Source organism: Narcine bancroftii, chromosome 4 (genome assembly GCF_036971445.1).
Source record: "Narcine bancroftii isolate sNarBan1 chromosome 4, sNarBan1.hap1, whole genome shotgun sequence".
In the NCBI taxonomy this organism is placed as follows: Eukaryota; Metazoa; Chordata; class Chondrichthyes; order Torpediniformes; family Narcinidae; genus Narcine; species Narcine bancroftii.
The window spans coordinates 314,946,162-314,963,164 of record NC_091472.1 but is presented as its reverse complement, the minus strand read 5'-3'; the positions used below and the strand labels follow the sequence as shown (position 1 = coordinate 314,963,164).

Here is a 17,003-nt window from a genome sequence, read left to right as displayed (position 1 = left end):
CCTTGGTCAGGTATGCTGAAAATTCAGGTAGACATCTGAATGTCGGGGGGGGGGGGGGGGGTGGGGGGTGTGGGGGCTGGAGAAGAAAGGGGAGGAGCATAGGCTAGCAGGTGGGAGGGAGAAGAAAAAGGTCAGAGAAGATGGGGAGCGGGCAGAGTGCTGAGAAAGGTGCTCTTTGATAAAAGGGAAGAGGTTGGAGACCTAGATGAAAGGAGATGGAGAGATGAGAGAAAGAGAGACCGAGGGACAGGGTTAATGAAAACTGGAGAAGTTGATAGAGTTTGGTTAGGCAGTGTTGAGCTGGAATACAAGGTGTTGTTCTTCCAATTTGTCTCAACTTGGCAGTACGTGAGGCCATGGACAGACATGTCAGTGTGGCAAAGGAGTGTTGTTTGGAGGAGTTGGGATATTTGTGATGTTGGAAGCTTCCCATTGCCTTTAGGCAGAGATACAAATTTTTTTAGGCCTTTGGCATGGTAACAGGCCATTTCAGCCCATAAACTTGTGTGCTTTTTTAAAAAATTTTAAACGGTGGGAGGAAACCTGAGCCCTTGGGAAAAATCCATGCAGACGTGGGGAGAACATGCAAACTCCTTACAGACAGCATGGGATTCGAATCACTAGTGCTGTAAAAGTATTGGGCTAACCGCTGTGCCAACAGGACTGCCCTGATAAGACTGAGAGAAGAATAGGACATCAATGGAGCAAAAGTATACATGGTCCAACAGATAAATTAGGCTGAAAGGTACCCATCCTACCCCCAATGAGCCCCAAGAACCAGCCCCAAATGCACCTCCTCCCAGACACAACGTCCACAACTGTAGCAAGCTGCAATCCCCATACCTTGATGAAGCATTGGTATTCCTCTTTATCTTTATTGAAGATCTCAACGTCGAGAAAGAGTTTCAGTCTGTGGTCAATGGTCTGGAAATCTTCGGCTGACAGATTGAAATCAGCTCCTGAGGGAGGCAAGTTCCTACAAGTTATCACATGACATGCAGCATCTACGGCAACCACAAGTGAAGACAACTACCATGAATTCAGAAGTGTGAAATAACAAGACAAGAGTTGGAAGCACTGTGAAATGGGGCTCCAGCAATAAAAAATACAGTAGATGCTAGAAATGTAAAATAAAACTAAGAGCACCAAAATATTTAGCTGGTCAGGTAGCATCTGCAGAGGGAGAAATGACCTTTTCTGCAGATCCTTCTTCCCCCTTCACTTTTCTCCTCCCTTCTCCCTCCAGCCCTTTCCCTCGCTCTGCTTTCGTCTTAATAACCTATAACAATTACAGCACGGAAATAGGCCACCACAGCCTTTCTAGTCCGTGCCAAAGCACATCTTCCCCTAGTCCCACTGACCTGCATTCTGCCCATAATCCTCCGTACCCTTTCCATCCATATACCTCTCCAAATTTTTCTTGAAAGATAATATTATACCTGCCTCCGGTACCGGAAGCTCATTCCACACAGACCCCACTTTCGGAATAAATTCTTGCCCCCTAACTCTCAGCTCATGTCCGAACATGTTCTTTTCAAATGTCCAAGGCCTTATCCCCAGAATGGCATGATGTTCAGCTTCTTTAACAGTTTCTCCAAGAGACAAATGGATGTAAGAAAAGTGGAGAGTTATGGGTGTGGAATAGACGAGCCATTCTCAATGTCTTTTTGGCTATGGCCCCCTTAGGACTCAGCTCAGTTTATGGGCCCCCTTCCCAATGAAGCAGTCAAGTTCAGTTGGTTTCTTCCCAACTGACAACAAAATAAAAATATGATTTCAGTCCGTGGCTCCTCTTAAATGTGCTTATGACCCCCAGGGTGGAGGCGTATGGCCAACGTTGAGAATAGCTGGCTGAGACGAGAATGAGATCATTGTGGTGTAGGTACAGTAAATATGGGTCGGCACATCACAGGTTGAAGGGCCTGGTCTGTGCTGTAATGTACAATGCTCTTCTGAATTACAGGTATGGGAAAAGACAAGAGTTTGCAGCATGTGGAGAAAATTTAAAAAGGAATTAAGGTCTGATTAGTGTAAATGGAATATTAGATTGGACAGGTAGATGGATGGGAGAGGTAAGGACGGCTAAGGCCTGGATTCAGTTGATGGCACTGGAATAAATAGTTTAACAGGGACCAGATGGACCAAAGGGCCTGTTTCCATGCTGTCATGTACTGAGTGTTGATGGGCTGAACAACCTGTTTGATGGGCTGAACAACCTGTTTCCATGACTCTGAGAAAGCGGGAACACTAAGGGTGAAGTTATCCATTTTGGTGTGCAAATAAAAAAAGCAAATGCTGATTAACAAGCAAATGTGCAGATGCTGGGGTCAGGGCAGTACACATTGGTGCTAGGGAAACCCATCTAGTGTTGTGCAAAAGTTTCTCCTTCATAGGTATGCAGAGTTTTTTTTTTAAATGGTGAGAGCTTGAGAAATCTTGTTCAACGGAGACCTGGATGCTCGCCCAGACAAGTTGCTGACACCTTGAATACGAGTACAGCAGGCAGCTTGGAAGGAGAAAGATATGTCAATCTTTCTTGCAAGAGGATTTGTTGACAAGGTTAAAAAATTTTCTACAATTTTGTAGTCTTGGCTAGAATGACGACTAGATTACAGTTTTGATCTCCTTCCCTTAAAAATAAGAAACCAAAATTGGACTTGGTACATAGGGGACGCAGCTGTGATTCACCTTAAGGGATTTGGTACATAGGGGACACAGCTGTGATTCACCTTAAGGGCTTTTGGGGTAGTGGACCTGTCATCAGACAAGGAAATAATGTGTGGTACAATGAGAGCTGATCTCATTGAAAAGTAGGATACTAGAAAGCTCATGGGACAATGCAGCGTACCCCTGTAATACAGCAGTGCAGGCAATGGAAACTCATTCTTCTGGAATTCACAAATCACTGTGCTATGGGAAAAATGTTATTGAGCTGGAGAGTGTGGAGAGAAGATTTATGAGGATGTTGCCAGGACTGGGGCGGGGTGGGGTAGGGGAAAGGGGTGATCTCATAGAGGTGTACAAAATCCTGAGAGGAATAGATCGGTGAACGCAGAGCAAGTGGAAAATCGGTAACCAGAGGATATAGGTTTAAGGTGAGGGGGAACTTGAGGGATAACTTTCTTTTTCACGTACACAGATGGTGGTGGGTGTATGGAACAGGCTATCAGAGGATGTAGTTGAGATAGGTACTATTGCAAATTTTAAGAAATATTTGGACAGCTACATGGATAGAATGGATTTAGAGGGATAAGGGGCAAACACAAGCAAATGAGTCTAGTATAGGTGGGACAATATGGTTGGCATGGGCAAGTTGGGCCAAAGGGCATGTGTCCATGCTCTATCGCTATGACGACCAAAACATTCCAAATAGAGAGGGAGAGAAAAAAAAGACAAATTTTGTCATTCGTTAGCACCATGGAAAATTGTGACATAGATATTTTTTCCAGGAATGCCTCTGTAAGACGAGAGACTGTATGTTACCTCCTCCAGTGGAGGAGTCTAAGGGTGGTCATTCAGGCCTGGGATGGAGCAATCACGTCAGTGGTGTATGGCTGGGCAGGCTCCATTATTACGCTACATACACAAACGTGCTGGAGAAACCCAGGAGGTCACGCAGCATCCACAGGAAATGAAGGGCAACCGACGTTTCAGGCCTGGGCCCTTCATCAGGAATGGAGGAAGACTTTAGGGCGGGCATTCCTTGAAGAGACTATGCAGCGGAGCAGCTGAATGGAGTTAAACAAGAGAGCCTGCAGATGTTGGGGGTCAAGTGCAATGCATCAGGTGAGAAACCCAGGAGGTCATGCAACATCCGCAGGAAGTGAAGGGTAACCGACATTTTTTCTGCACATTTGTGTTTTACGCTAGTCCACATCATCGGCAAATTTTCTTTTTTAACTCCACGATTGAGCTCATTCAGAAAGGGTCTTACAGAACAGATCCAGATCCTTCAGCCCAACCTGTCAATGCTAACCAAGTAGACGACCTGAACAGGTCCCATTTACCGGTGTTTGGTCCACATGGCTCTTAATCCATTGATCCACTGACAACAGAACATGGGATAAGGGTATAGGACAGGAAATAGTGTTGAGGTACAAGATACGCTAAAGGTTAACTTCCAAGATGTGTTGGTGGTTGTGATAGTACAGATTCTATCACCAATGTGTAGATGTACAGATGGTCGTGTAGGATGACTGTGATTGGCTGAGAGAGTAGCCACGCCCACTGGCAGGTCTTAAAGGGTTGATCCTAGCCAGACCAGGTCATTCTGGACTGGTCGACCTACTTGTGATATGCTCCAGTCTTTTAGTTAATAAAAGCCTTGGTTTGGATCAACAAGCCTTTGATTCTTTCGACGCGCTCTACAGTGGTAAAGAAGGCGAATGCAATATTGGCATTCACATCTCGAGACTGTGATACAAGAGCAGGGATGTGATGATGAGGCTTTGTAAGACACTGGTTAGGCCTCACTTTGAGTATGCAGTACGATTTTGGGCTTTTTATTTAAGAAAGGATGTGGTGGCATTGGAGAGAGTTCAGAGAAGATTCACAATAATGAAGGGATTAGCATATGAGGAACGTTTGACAGCTCTTGGACTGGACTCCTTGGAGTTCAGAAGAATGAGGGGGGGACCCCAGAGAAGATTTTTAATGAAGGCCTAGACAGAGTAGATGTGGCAAGGTTGATTCCTATGGTAGGGGAGTGAAGGACAAGAGGGCACAACTTCAGGACTGAAAGGCACCCACGTAAAACAAAGATGCGGAGGTATTTCTTTAGCCAGAGAGTAGTGAACCTCTGCAATTTGATACCAAGGGCAGCTGTGGAGGACAGGCCGTTGGATATATTTAAGGCAGAGGTTGATAGGTATCTGAATATCCAGGGTATTAAATGTTATGGGGAGAAAGCAAGGAAGTGGTGCTGAGTGGAAGAATGGATCAGCTCATGACGGAAAGGGACGGGGTGAATGGCCAATTTCTGCTCCTGTATCTTATGATCTTATCAAATGTTGCAGAAGGTTTGAAGGGCTGAATGGCTTATTGTGATCTTATGAGATAATGAAAGCATTGCTAGTAAGAGATGGTGAGGGGATCTGGCCTTTTCCTGTTCTTTACAATTCCTATCAGTTTTTAGCATTGGGACTCTTGTGCAGAGTTACTAACCTTGACTCAGTCCAGAAGCATCTTCCTTGCCCTCAAACGATGCAGAGTTGTGTGTCAGTGTTGACCCCACAGGAGTGCTGTAGCGGTAGCTCCAGGACAGGCTGTTGCTCAGCGAGTTGGTACTTCCCTTCTGGCTGAGCTGGGTGCCGCACCAGCCAGCTGCCCTGAGCACGGAGAGGTCCGATGCCCTGGGGCCGGCATCCCCACCCCCTGAGCTGTCCGACATCCTGCTCGCAGGCCTGGTGCTGGCATTGCTGCAACTTTGGACATCCTCCAGGTAGAAGCTAGCACCTTTCAGAGCGCCAGAGGCGAAGCCGTAGTTCTCTTGGTTCGCGCCGAAAGCAGTGGTAGGATCATCACCGGGCACTTCCACCTTTGTGTCCAAACTTGTTCCACTCAACGACTCAATGCTCTGCAAGCATCAATAAAAAGCAGCTGTAAATTAGTCAAGATTTAGAGAAGATTTACAAGGACGTGGCAGGGACTTGAGGAACTGAATTACAGAGAAAGGTTAAACAGGGTAGGACTTTATTCTCTTTCGCGCAGAGGAATGAGGGGCGATTGCATCGAGGGCGCAGAGGAATGAGGGGCGATTGCATCGAGGGCGCAGAGGAATGAGGGGCGATTGCATCGAGGGCGCAGAGGAATGAGGGGCGATTGCATCGAGGGCGCAGAGGAATGAGGGGCGATTGCATCGAGGGCGCAGAGGAATGAGGGGCGATTGCATCGAGGGCGCAGAGGAATGAGGGGCGATTGCATCGAGGGCGCAGAGGAATGAGGGGCGATTGCATCGAGGGCGCAGAGGAATGAGGGGCGATTGCATCGAGGGCGCAGAGGAATGAGGGGCGATTGCATCGAGGGCGCAGAGGAATGAGGGGCGATTGCATCGAGGGCGCAGAGGAATGAGGGGCGATTGCATCGAGGGCGCAGAGGAATGAGGGGCGATTGCATCGAGGGCGCAGAGGAATGAGGGGCGATTGCATCGAGGGCGCAGAGGAATGAGGGGCGATTGCATCGAGGGCGCAGAGGAATGAGGGGGCGATTGCATTGAGGGCGCAGAGGAATGAGGGGCGATTGCATCGAGGGCGCAGAGGAATGAGGGGCGATTGCATCGAGGGCGCAGAGGAATGAGGGGCGATTGCATCGAGGGCGCAGAGGAATGAGGGGCGATTGCATCGAGGGCGCAGAGGAATGAGGGGCGATTTCATCGAGGGCGCAGAGGAATGAGGGGCGATTTCATCGAGGGCGCAGAGGAATGAGGGGCGATTTCATCGAGGGCGCAGAGGAATGAGGGGCGATTTCATCGTGGGCGCAGAGGAATGAGGGGTGATTTCATCGAGGGCGCAGAGGAATGAGGGTGATTTCATCGAGGGCGCAGAGGAATGAGGGTGATTTCATCGAGGGCGCAGAGGAATGAGGGTGATTTCATCAAGGGCGCAGAGGAATGAGGGGTGATTTCATCGAGGGCGCAGAGGAATGAGGGGTGATTTCATCGAGGGCGCAGAGGAATGAGGGAGATTTCATCGAGGGCGCAGAGGAATGAGGGGAGATTTCATCGAGGGCGCAGAGGAATGAGGGGCGATTTCATCGAGGGCGCAGAGGAATGAGGGGCGATTTCATCGAGGGCGCAGAGGAATGAGGGGCGATTTCATCGAGGGCGCAGAGGAATGAGGGCGATTTCATCGAGGGCGCAAAGGAATGAGGGTGATTTCATCGTGGGCGCAGAGGAATGAGGGGTGATTTCATCGAGGGCGCAGAGGAATGAGGGGTGATTTCATCGAGGGCGCAGAGGAATGAGGGAGATTTCATCGAGGGCGCAGAGGAATGAGGGAGATTTCATCGAGGGCGCAGAGGAATGAGGGTGATTTCATCGAGGGCGCAGAGGAATGAGGGTGATTTCATCGTGGGCGCAGAGGAATGAGGGGTGATTTCATCGAGGGCGCAGAGGAATGAGGGTGATTTCATCGAGGGCGCAGAGGAATGAGGGTGATTTCATCGAGGGCGCAGAGGAATGAGGGGTGATTTCATCGAGGGCGCAGAGGAATGCGGGAGATTTCATCGAGGGCGCAGAGGAATGCGGGAGATTTCATCGAGGGCGCAGAGGAATGCGGGAGATTTCATCGAGGGCGCAGAGGAATGCGGGAGATTTCATCGAGGGCGCAGAGGAATGCGGGAGATTTCATCGAGGGCGCAGAGGAATGCGGGAGATTTCATCGAGGGCGCAGAGGAATGAGGGAGATTTCATCGAGGGCGCAGAGGAATGAGGGGTGATTTCATCGAGGGGTACAAAATTTTGATGAGTGAATGTAACTAAGGCTTTTTCCATTGAGTCTGGTTTGGACAAGAACGGGATGGACATCGGCGAAAATTTGAAGGGAAACCTGAAGCTCTTCATGCAGAGAAGGTGGAACGAGCTGGCAGCTGACGTGGTGAATGGAGGCAAATTTTGACATTAAAAAAAATTGGATAGGTATGTGGATGGGAGGTGTCTGGAGGACTATGTACTGAGTGCAGGTCAGTGGGACGAGTCAGAATAACAGATTGGCACAGATGAGATGGGCTGATGGTCCAGTTTCAGTGCTGCAGTTTTCTAGGGAGGAACCGCATGGATGGGAGGGGATGGGGAGATATAGACAAGGTGCAGGTCATTGAGACAAGGCAGTATTATGATCTGGCATGGACTAGATGGGCCAAAAGGCCTGTTTCTGTACTGTAATGTTCTATAGTTCTTGTCAGTATCTATAACTGACAGGTCCAGGACTGACATTAGATTCCAAACACACTCACTGCTCCACCCTCTATTCCCTCACATCTACACGAGCTTCCTCTACAACGTGTCGACATTAGCCACCTCATCAAATGGGGAAATTGGAAATAAAGATCTGAATTAAGGCAGTACAGTTATCATAACATTATTACAGCGCCAGGGACCTGGGGTTCAAATCCAGCACTCCCTGTTAGCAGTTTGTACGTTGTCCCCATGGGTTTCCTCTGGCTGCTCCGGCTACCTCCCACTCTTCAATACGTACCAGGGTTGTAGGTTATTTGGGCGGCATGGGCTCGGGGACTGGAAGGTCCTGTAACTGTGCTGTATGTCTAAATTTAAAATTTTTAAAATGTAAGCATTCCGGAGAATCTTCCCAAATCCATCTTAAGTTGGGAAAGTCTAAAGGTTAAAGTTGCATTATTGTCATGTAATACAACATTTAGAATGGAACATAAATTTTTGTCTACCATAAGGCAGATAGAGTCGCTATTTTGTCCTGCACCTCTCACAGAAACCCACAGCATCTGGAGTTCCCAGGTGGTCGTGGAATGAACTGCCTGATGGGGTGATTTAGATAGACTCCCACAACATTCACCATATTTTTATGCATATAATGCACGCACAATTAATAGTGGGCGTAGGAAAGAACGCACACAATTTATAGCAGGCGTGAGAAATTTAAGGGAATATCTCTTTGTACTGAATGTCGTGGTATTCCAAAAAAGGACGATTCTGTCTAGGGCACTGCACTTATCAATAGGGGTTAACAAATTGGATTGTAACGTGAATTTAACCTGCCAATTTGGCAGGTTATTTACCCGTCTACAGGCCAATTGGTGTTTAACATTTAGAAAAAACTGCACAGATACGCCAACCACCTTGGAGGTGGATTGCCGACCCATGTACACGCTGCTGGTCAATTTGTAAGTAATTGATGGCTGCCTGGGTAGAAAATGACACCAGCGCTTGCATGCAATGGCTGCCTTCCTTACCCATAATCCTCCACACTATTGGAATGCCAGAGCTGCCCCAACTCTGCTCCCCAGTGGCCCGACAGAATTTGCCCACCGGCCCAACTCCACGTTCCTCCCTCGGTCCCGACAGTGTTCCGACTCCATGCTTGCCCCAACCCCAACAGCACCCCCCCCCCCCTTTCGACCTGCTCTGGCCACTCACCTTTTGGAGGCCATCACAGGTGATTCTCTGCGCAGCCCCCAGTGACACGGTGTGTGACACATCACTCACCACGTCACCAAAGGGGCAGGAGTTCCCTTAAATTTAAAGTCCAGTGTGCAAGGGGCTGCAGGGGCCCGCTACATGGGTAGGATGCACGGATCCCAAGTAGCCCCAGTTTGTAAACGTTAACTGTTAATTGCCCAAACCCATCCCTGAGGGAGGAGATAAACACATCAGTGCCTCTGAATTGAGGCAACAGGCCATTTCATCCCAGGCCTCTGCCTGGAGACCAGCTACAAGCGCGGAGGAAAAATTAAAAAACTTACCTTTCATTTAGCAGCCCTAAAAGCTGCTCGCATTGGATTCATATTGAGCCGCGTCTTGTAGTACCTTCCGGATCTGAGGGAGGCAGGGCAACTGGTGCCATAGCGCCACTCGTCATAAGTATGTGGCGGAGCAAAGGCAGGCTTCCCTACCCATAATCCCCCATGCAGCTGGAACCGCTCTGTTTCCCAGAATAGTTCCAGCTGCGTGGGGGAATTATGGGTAGGGAAGATAGCCATTGCTCTGCCGTGTTTTGAGTCGCAGAGTGTGGCCCGAAGGCCAAAGTGGCCTGGTGAGGGTGTAATAGCCTGCACTGGCCACCCCCTGATGGCTCCCACCGGCCCCTGTCGGCTGCCCCTTGCCTTAACGGGGTCATGGAGGGAGAGGGGTGAGTGGGGAGATGGGTTGTGGGCTAACAACATCATCAGGCCGCCCTTAACCAGCCGCTCACAGTGGTTGTACATTCAAGTCAGGCGGTGGAGCACTGGGCTCCACCGATTATCCTTTCCAAGCAGGGTTGGATTCGGCACTTCGGAATGGCACATTTGGAAAGGTAAGTCTCCAAGCGCAAGGGCGGAGAACCTCCCTCCGCCTTTACAGCCAGGCATTTTCCTTGCTTGAAAGGGCCTAACATTAGAATCAACTCTGAAGCCTGTCTACCATCTATTTAATTGATTCCTCTCCAAAGCTTGTTAAATGTGTTGCAGCTGGATATTATCTATATAATGGGTGATTGACACCTCTGGGGAAGTTGATTGGGTGTTAATTGTGGCAGATACTGGAATGTGCTTTGTCTCATGTCCCATTTAAATGTAAATTGCTTTGCTACTAGTCAGAATTTAGAATACTGCATACATACAAAAATATTTTTACACAACTTGTGATTTTCTGCGCCTTATATGCGTGAAAATACAAGTAAGTACCGAGATGAACATTGAATCAGCAAGTTTTAGAAGGTTATAGATTAGTGTAGATACTGTATATATGCAATGTATGGATGACTCTGTATAGGACAACCCTAGAATTTCCACCTAAAATGTTGGTTTTGATCAATACCCAGTACAGAAACGACAGCAGTCAGACCAGCGGATGGACACTGTGGAAGACTACTGAGATGTTGCAAATAATTAACAGGGCATGCATGAGATTGTTTTGAAGCAGGCAGGAAGATCGCTGCGGTGTGGCCTTGGTCTGTAAGGCAAGGATTTTTAGACTCTTTGTAATAGGATGATCCCGATTTAAGGTGAAAATTTTAGGGGATTGTTCTATACAACTGCATATACGGTAGGTGTTTAAGGGTCAGCATGGACACAGTGGGCTGAAGGGTCTGTTTCCATGCTGTACAATGTTATGATCTATCCAATCCTCTTCCTCCTGATCCCAGCACATTCCAACTCCTGATGCAGGAAGTGTGCTGTGCATTGCACCTTCAGGCTCCCAGTGGGGTCGCTGTCCACGGGCCGAATCTTCACGGAGTCCTGTCTGAACCCCCCTTCCTCGGCGAGGATAGGTGTGCTGGTGCGCATCTCCGTCCTGGTCGGCAGAATGATCACGTGGACACTTGCGCACTTGGGGCAGGCGGGCAAGGCCGGCGAGGAGACCTCAACTGCAGGAAACAAAGAAAAGCACGCTTCAGATTTACAACGTGACGGGATAGATGAAGATATGAAGGTAGGTGGAGGAGCAGGTAGTATTAAGGAAACAGGGAGGCTGCAGAATGACTTAAGACAGGTTCAGAGAACGGGCAGAGAAGTGGCAAATGACAATACGTCGGAAAGTGGATAATCATGCACTTTGGTAGAAAAAAATAAACGGGCAGATTATTTTCTAAATGGGGAGAAAATTGAAAAATCCCATTTGCAAAGGGATTTGGGGTTCTTGTGCAGGATACCATGAAACTAAACTTGCAGGTTGAGTCGGTGGTGAAGAAAGTAAATGCGAAGCTGGCATTCAAGAGGAATAAAATACAAGAGCCCAGGGATGTGATGTTGAGGCTTTATAACGACCTGGTGAGGACTCACTTGGAGCTGGGGTACAGTTTTGGGCTCCTCATTGAAGAAAGGATGTGCTGATGTTGGAGAAGATTCACTAATATAATTCTGGAAATATGTGGAGCGTTTGACACCTCATGGTCTGTACTCGTTGGAATTTAGGAGAATGAGGGGGGAATCTCACTGAAACATTTCAAATGTTAGAGCAGAGGTAGAAAGGCTGTTACCCATGGGTAACATGTTACCCATGTTGGGAGACTCTAGGATAAGAGGACACAACTTCAGATTGAAGGGCGTCCACTTAGAACAGAGGTGTGGAAGAATTTCTTCAGGGGTGAATTTGTGGAATTTTTTGCCACGGGCGGTTGTGGAGACCAGGTCATTGGGTGTATTTAAGGGAGAGATTGATAGGTTTATGATTAGCCAGGGCATCAAAGGTTATGGGGAGAAGGCCGGGCAGTGGGGCTGAGTGGGAAAATGGATCAGCTCATGATGGAATGGAGGGGCCGACTCGATGGGCTGAATGGCCTATTTCTGCTCTTATGTTTTATGGTCTGCTGAGTTGGAATGGCTCATGAGGTAACAAATGAGGGGATGCTCCTCTACTTCAGGAAGACACACACGGCTCAGGGAGAAGAGATCACTGCCAATAGGTACAGATCAGGTGAACACAGTCTTTTGCCCAGAGTAGGGGAAATCAGTAACCAGAGGACATAAGTTTAAGTTGAGGGGTTAGGAAAGAGAGATCTTGAGGGGTAACTTTTTTTTTAAAAACCACAAAGGGTGGTGAATAGAACGTGATTTAGGCAGGAACGATTGTAAAGATTAGGAAACAATTGGACAGATCTGTAGATAGGATGTGTTTAGAGAGATGTAGGTGGGACATTTCTGTCAGCATGGGCAAGTTGGGCTGAAGGGCCTATTTCCATGCTGTCTGACTGACTCTCAGGATGCAACAACTAGGAGCAGAAGTTGGCGAGTCTGTTCCGCTGTTCAAAGAGATCGTGGCTGATCTGCCCATGGACTCATCTCCACTTACCCGTCTGTTCTCCATAACCCTCAGTTCCCCCATTTACTCAAAAGGGATACACCAACTCCCCCACTCCTTTCCAAATGGTGGACAAAACACACAGATGCAGAATTTGACTTCTCATCAGAAAAGGTAACTCAACGTCCAAAGCAACAGGCTGCGCGAGCGCTGGAGGCGAATCCAGGGACACTCAGTGTCTCTGAAGGGGGGCTGGGCAACACTAATGGTCATTCTTTGGCTGCCTTACAGCAGACAGAAGGCAGTTTCATGTAATATTCCACCAGTGTTGTCTCCGCTCCATCCTCAACATTCATTGGAGCGCTTTCATCCCTAACGTCGAAGTACTCGAGATGGCAGAGGTCGACAGCATCGAGTCCACGCTGCTGAAGATCCAGCTGCTGAGTTGGAATGGCTCATGAGGTAACAAATGAGGGGTCTCCAGAATGGAGGACCATCGCCTTCCCAAGATCGTGTTATATGGCGAGCTCTCCACTGGCCACTGTGACAGAGGTGCACCAAAGAAGAGGTACAAGGACTGCCTAAAGAAATCTCTTGGTGCCTGCCACATTGACCACCGCCAGTGGGCTGATAACACCTCAAACCATGCATCTTGGTGCCTCATAGTTTGGCGGGCAGCAACCTCCTTTGAAGAAGACCGCAGAGCCCACCTCACTGACAAAAGACAAAGGAGGAAAAACCCAACCCCAACCCACCAATTTTCCCCTGCAACCGTGTCTGCCTGTCCCGCATCGGACTTGTCAGCCACAAACGAGCCTGCAGCTGATGTGGACATTTTCCCCCTCCAAAAATCTTCGTCCGCGAAGCCAAGCCAAAGACATGACAACAAAGGAATCTTGAATTTCTTTTTAAAAACAGTGTGGTAGGTCCTCGGTCTGGTTTAGTGGTGGAAGCAGATATGATACTATTTAAGAGGCTGCTGAATGATACTCGAACATGCAGGGAGTAGCGTGATATGGATCACGTGCAAGCAGCAGAGACTTATTTTCGTCCTCGGATAAAAAGCAAGCTATTGCCACCAACATTGGGAGACTGAGCTATGCCACCTGGTGGGTTCATGCAGAATTGTAAAATAACAGGCTAAATCAAACATCCCCACCCCACAGCGAATTTGGAGAAATCTAGAAATAAATGGGAAAGTGATTTAACTTATACTTCAAGAGGATTGGGAGGTTATGTGTCATGAAGGGGGAACTAAATTGACTAAGATATGGTTTGGTTAATTCTAATTGTTTTTGCATCAGTTATATTGGACTCCTGAGAAATTGAAAAAATAAGGATTTAGTCATTCGGATCTTTAGTTTTAGATGTGGGTTAAGTACTGGAACTTTTTTGCAGGTAGTTTGGTCCTGTGATAGGGTACAACCATTTTGGGAAGAAGTTAAGCTGGTTTTGGAGAAATTATTTAAAATTAAATTACCATTAGATCCAGAGATTTTCTTGTTGGGTTTATATGGTTTCTTTGACTGGTTTGGGGTTGGATAAGATTCAAATAGCATTTGTATGTTTGGCGTTATCTGTGGCATGAAAATGTGTAGCAATTACTTGGAAAGACAATGTAGAGATTAATATAGCTCGTTGGCAGAATGAATTGAGATCTTGTATTTATATGGAGAAAATAATATATAATTTACACGATAATTACTTTTTTTGTTAAAATGTGGTAATCTTATTTAGAATATATGGGTTTGGAAATATCTTAAAATATTGTATATCTTTTATGGGTTTTTTTGGCTCCCCTTGAGGGGGCTGGCTGGGGCGGGGGGAGGGAGGGGGGCTTTACTATATTGTATAAAAAAAATTGTTATTGATTTTATGTTGTTTTTAAAAGTTTTAAATAAAGTTTTTAAAAAAATACCCACCCAACAGCCAAGAAAATATCTTCTAAAAGCTTGAGACACGCAGCACCGAAATCAGTCCAAGTCCCCACTCCATTCTCATCGACTCTCCTAGATTATACCCCTTCTACAACTTGTGGCAGCCAATTAATCAACCCACCCACAAGTTTTTGGGATGTGGGAGTAAACAAGAGCAGTGGGGCAATCACAAGGGGAACAGGTAAACTCCACACAGACAGCATCCCAAGGTCAGGATTAAGCCAGAGTCTCTGGAGTTGTTCCAATAGTCACCCGTCACTGAGTAAAGGAGTGTTCCTGCTGAGTCGTTGGTCCTACTGTAGCACTTAGCTGGAGACACAGCAGAGGTGGCCGATGCTAGAATCTGAAGCTGAACGCAATTTGCTCACCTTCACCATGAATGCCAAAGATCGGGAAAATTCCCGAACAGGAGAGTGAGGGGAAGAGCACAGGTTTACAGGCTATAGGTGAAATCAGGTAGGAGGGGGAGGGACAAAGGGGAGCAGAGTGATGCTGGGGAAGGGACAGAGGGCTGAGGAAGAAGTTCCTGACCTGAAGGGAGGGAGGGAAGGGGGTGGGGAGCTACAGGAAGGAAGCAGGTCAAGCACCAGTGGGAGAAAAGTAATGGTCAATGCTGAGCCTGAGCCCTTTATCAGGAAGAGTTAACCCTTTGGACTCCACACACACGCTCCATGTCCTGGATTTCCGGGACTGGTTTCTACCCAACCACCGCCTGGTTAGTACTGGAGTTTGTACTGTAGATTACCCACGTACCCAGTCCGGAGTATTGTATATATTATGAAAGGTTAAAAATAGCTGGGGTCCAATGGGCTAAATGTGGAAGAGAAGCCAGTGTCTAAAGGCCAAGGTGCGATTGATGGGTCACGGGCCCATTGTGGGTGGTGAAACAGGTGGAGGTGAAACGTGGGGGTGGAGCCAGGGGCTAGACAAAGAGAGAAAGAGACAAGAAAAAGGGGAAGATGAGCGAATCTGAGAAAGTAAGAATGGTGGTCTAAAGGGAGACCACTTGGAACGGGGGTGGGGGGGGGGGAAAGGGGTGGGAAGAAGGGAGTAGATGAATCCAATGTGGGTCAGTGAAGGTTCACTCACTCTCAGGGTGGTCCAGGACACCCTCTTGCCTGATGGCCAGACTTGCTGAGGCCTGCCTTGGCTTGAGATCCTCAAACATATGCCGGCACTTTAAACACTGGAGCTTGGGGAAAGGCTCCTGCACAGCCTGTTGCTTGGCCTCCAACACTTCAGTCAGGATCTTCACCAGGATCTGAAATGGCAAGGAGTGCAAAAGAGGTTAGTGTGTGGGGAACAGAAGCCAGGTGACCTCGGACCTCACTCCAATAACAGGTTCATTTTTAGATTCAGGAATACAATACACCAAAATCCTTATTTGTTGCAGCCAAACACTCAAGATACACCAATTACAATAGTAGAAATTACCCCAGCATGGAAAGAGACAAATAAATATTCAGTTACATTTACTGGAAGAAAAAAAAGGCATTTGAATAGTACAGACAGATCTGTTGGTAGTCCAGGAGTAGCTTACGGTTAAGGTAGTATGGGGAAGTTACAAAGCCTGATAGCTGTTGGAAAGAAACTGTCCTTGGACCTTTGCTGCTCTTCAGGCTTCTGTATCTTCTGCCCGAAGGGAGCAGCGAGAAGAGGTTGTGACCAGGGTGATGGGGGGTCCTTTATGATGTTGGCTGCCTTTTTGAGGCAGTGCCTCACGTAGACTTCTGGAGTGGATGGGAGGTCAGAGCCTGTGATGGACCTGGCTGCGTTTGATACCTCATGCGGCCTTCAGTATTCCTGGTCAGTTGAATTCCCAGACCAGGCTGTGATGCATCCAGTCAGCATTAAAAAGATTTTGCGCAGTAAAATTTCAGCAAGTTTCAAAGCAGCACGACCATGAAGAGAGTGGAGGAACTGGGGGCGCAGGTCACTGGTGAGGAGTTGTGGGCGTCACCGCCAACCCATTATTTACTGCTCATTCCGAGGAGGTACGTCTACCTGGCCCAGTTCAGAAGCAACTCCCCAGCAGTGGGCTGGAATTGCACGCAAGAGCAGACCAGGTGAGAGTGAAAGAATTCCTCCCCTTCACGAACTGGAGAGATTTTAGTTTCAAGGGCACTCTTATGGATTCTAGCTTTATTAAGTGTAACAAATTTAAGGACCCTAACACTTTGGGTTCACCTGTCAAAGTTTGGTAGTGCATTTATAACTTATTTAAAAACTGCACATTTCACAGAAACTGCCCAAGTCCTGGGTCATCACTTATCCTTCACTGAGCTCTCCCTAAAGCAGAATGGTGGGTCACCATCACATCTCTGGAGACCCACCAGGAGCAAAATAAATGTTTTTTTCCCCCCACACCTGGCTGTAAAAGCCTGTTAGAGTAGGGCGAGGTGGTGAAAGGAACTGTGAGAGGAGGATCTATCCCCCTTCCAGAAAGATAGGGAAGTACCACTCACAACTGGTCCAACCTTCGATGGTTTCCACAAAGTTCCACACAAGCCTGTTGTTTCACCATCCCCTTTAATTAGCAAAAATCCATCCTTCATAAAAGCAACTAGATGACAGGTGCCTCAAACTTCTAGCACCCTTTGAAGAAGTTTCCCAAATTTACTTGCAAAAACCTGGCTTTCCTTTTTATATTGCAGACC

The 17,003-nt window shown here is 47.7% G+C and overlaps 1 protein-coding gene across 2 annotated transcripts in view; it reads right to left on the bottom strand.

Annotated features, from left to right (window-relative positions):
• The window catches only part of stk11ip (serine/threonine kinase 11 interacting protein), a 125,862-nt gene that overhangs the window by 37,248 nt on the left and 71,611 nt on the right, over positions 1 to 17,003 (bottom strand). For both annotated transcript variants that reach the window (XM_069935989.1, XM_069935990.1), the window contains exons 17-20: positions 15,436 to 15,607; positions 10,858 to 11,036; positions 5,164 to 5,575; positions 844 to 959 (exon numbers count right to left, since the gene is read on the bottom strand). In XM_069935989.1, coding sequence (XP_069792090.1) covers positions 844 to 959; positions 5,164 to 5,575; positions 10,858 to 11,036; positions 15,436 to 15,607 — 879 coding nt within the window. The remainder of the gene's footprint in view (positions 1 to 843; positions 960 to 5,163; positions 5,576 to 10,857; positions 11,037 to 15,435; positions 15,608 to 17,003) is intronic.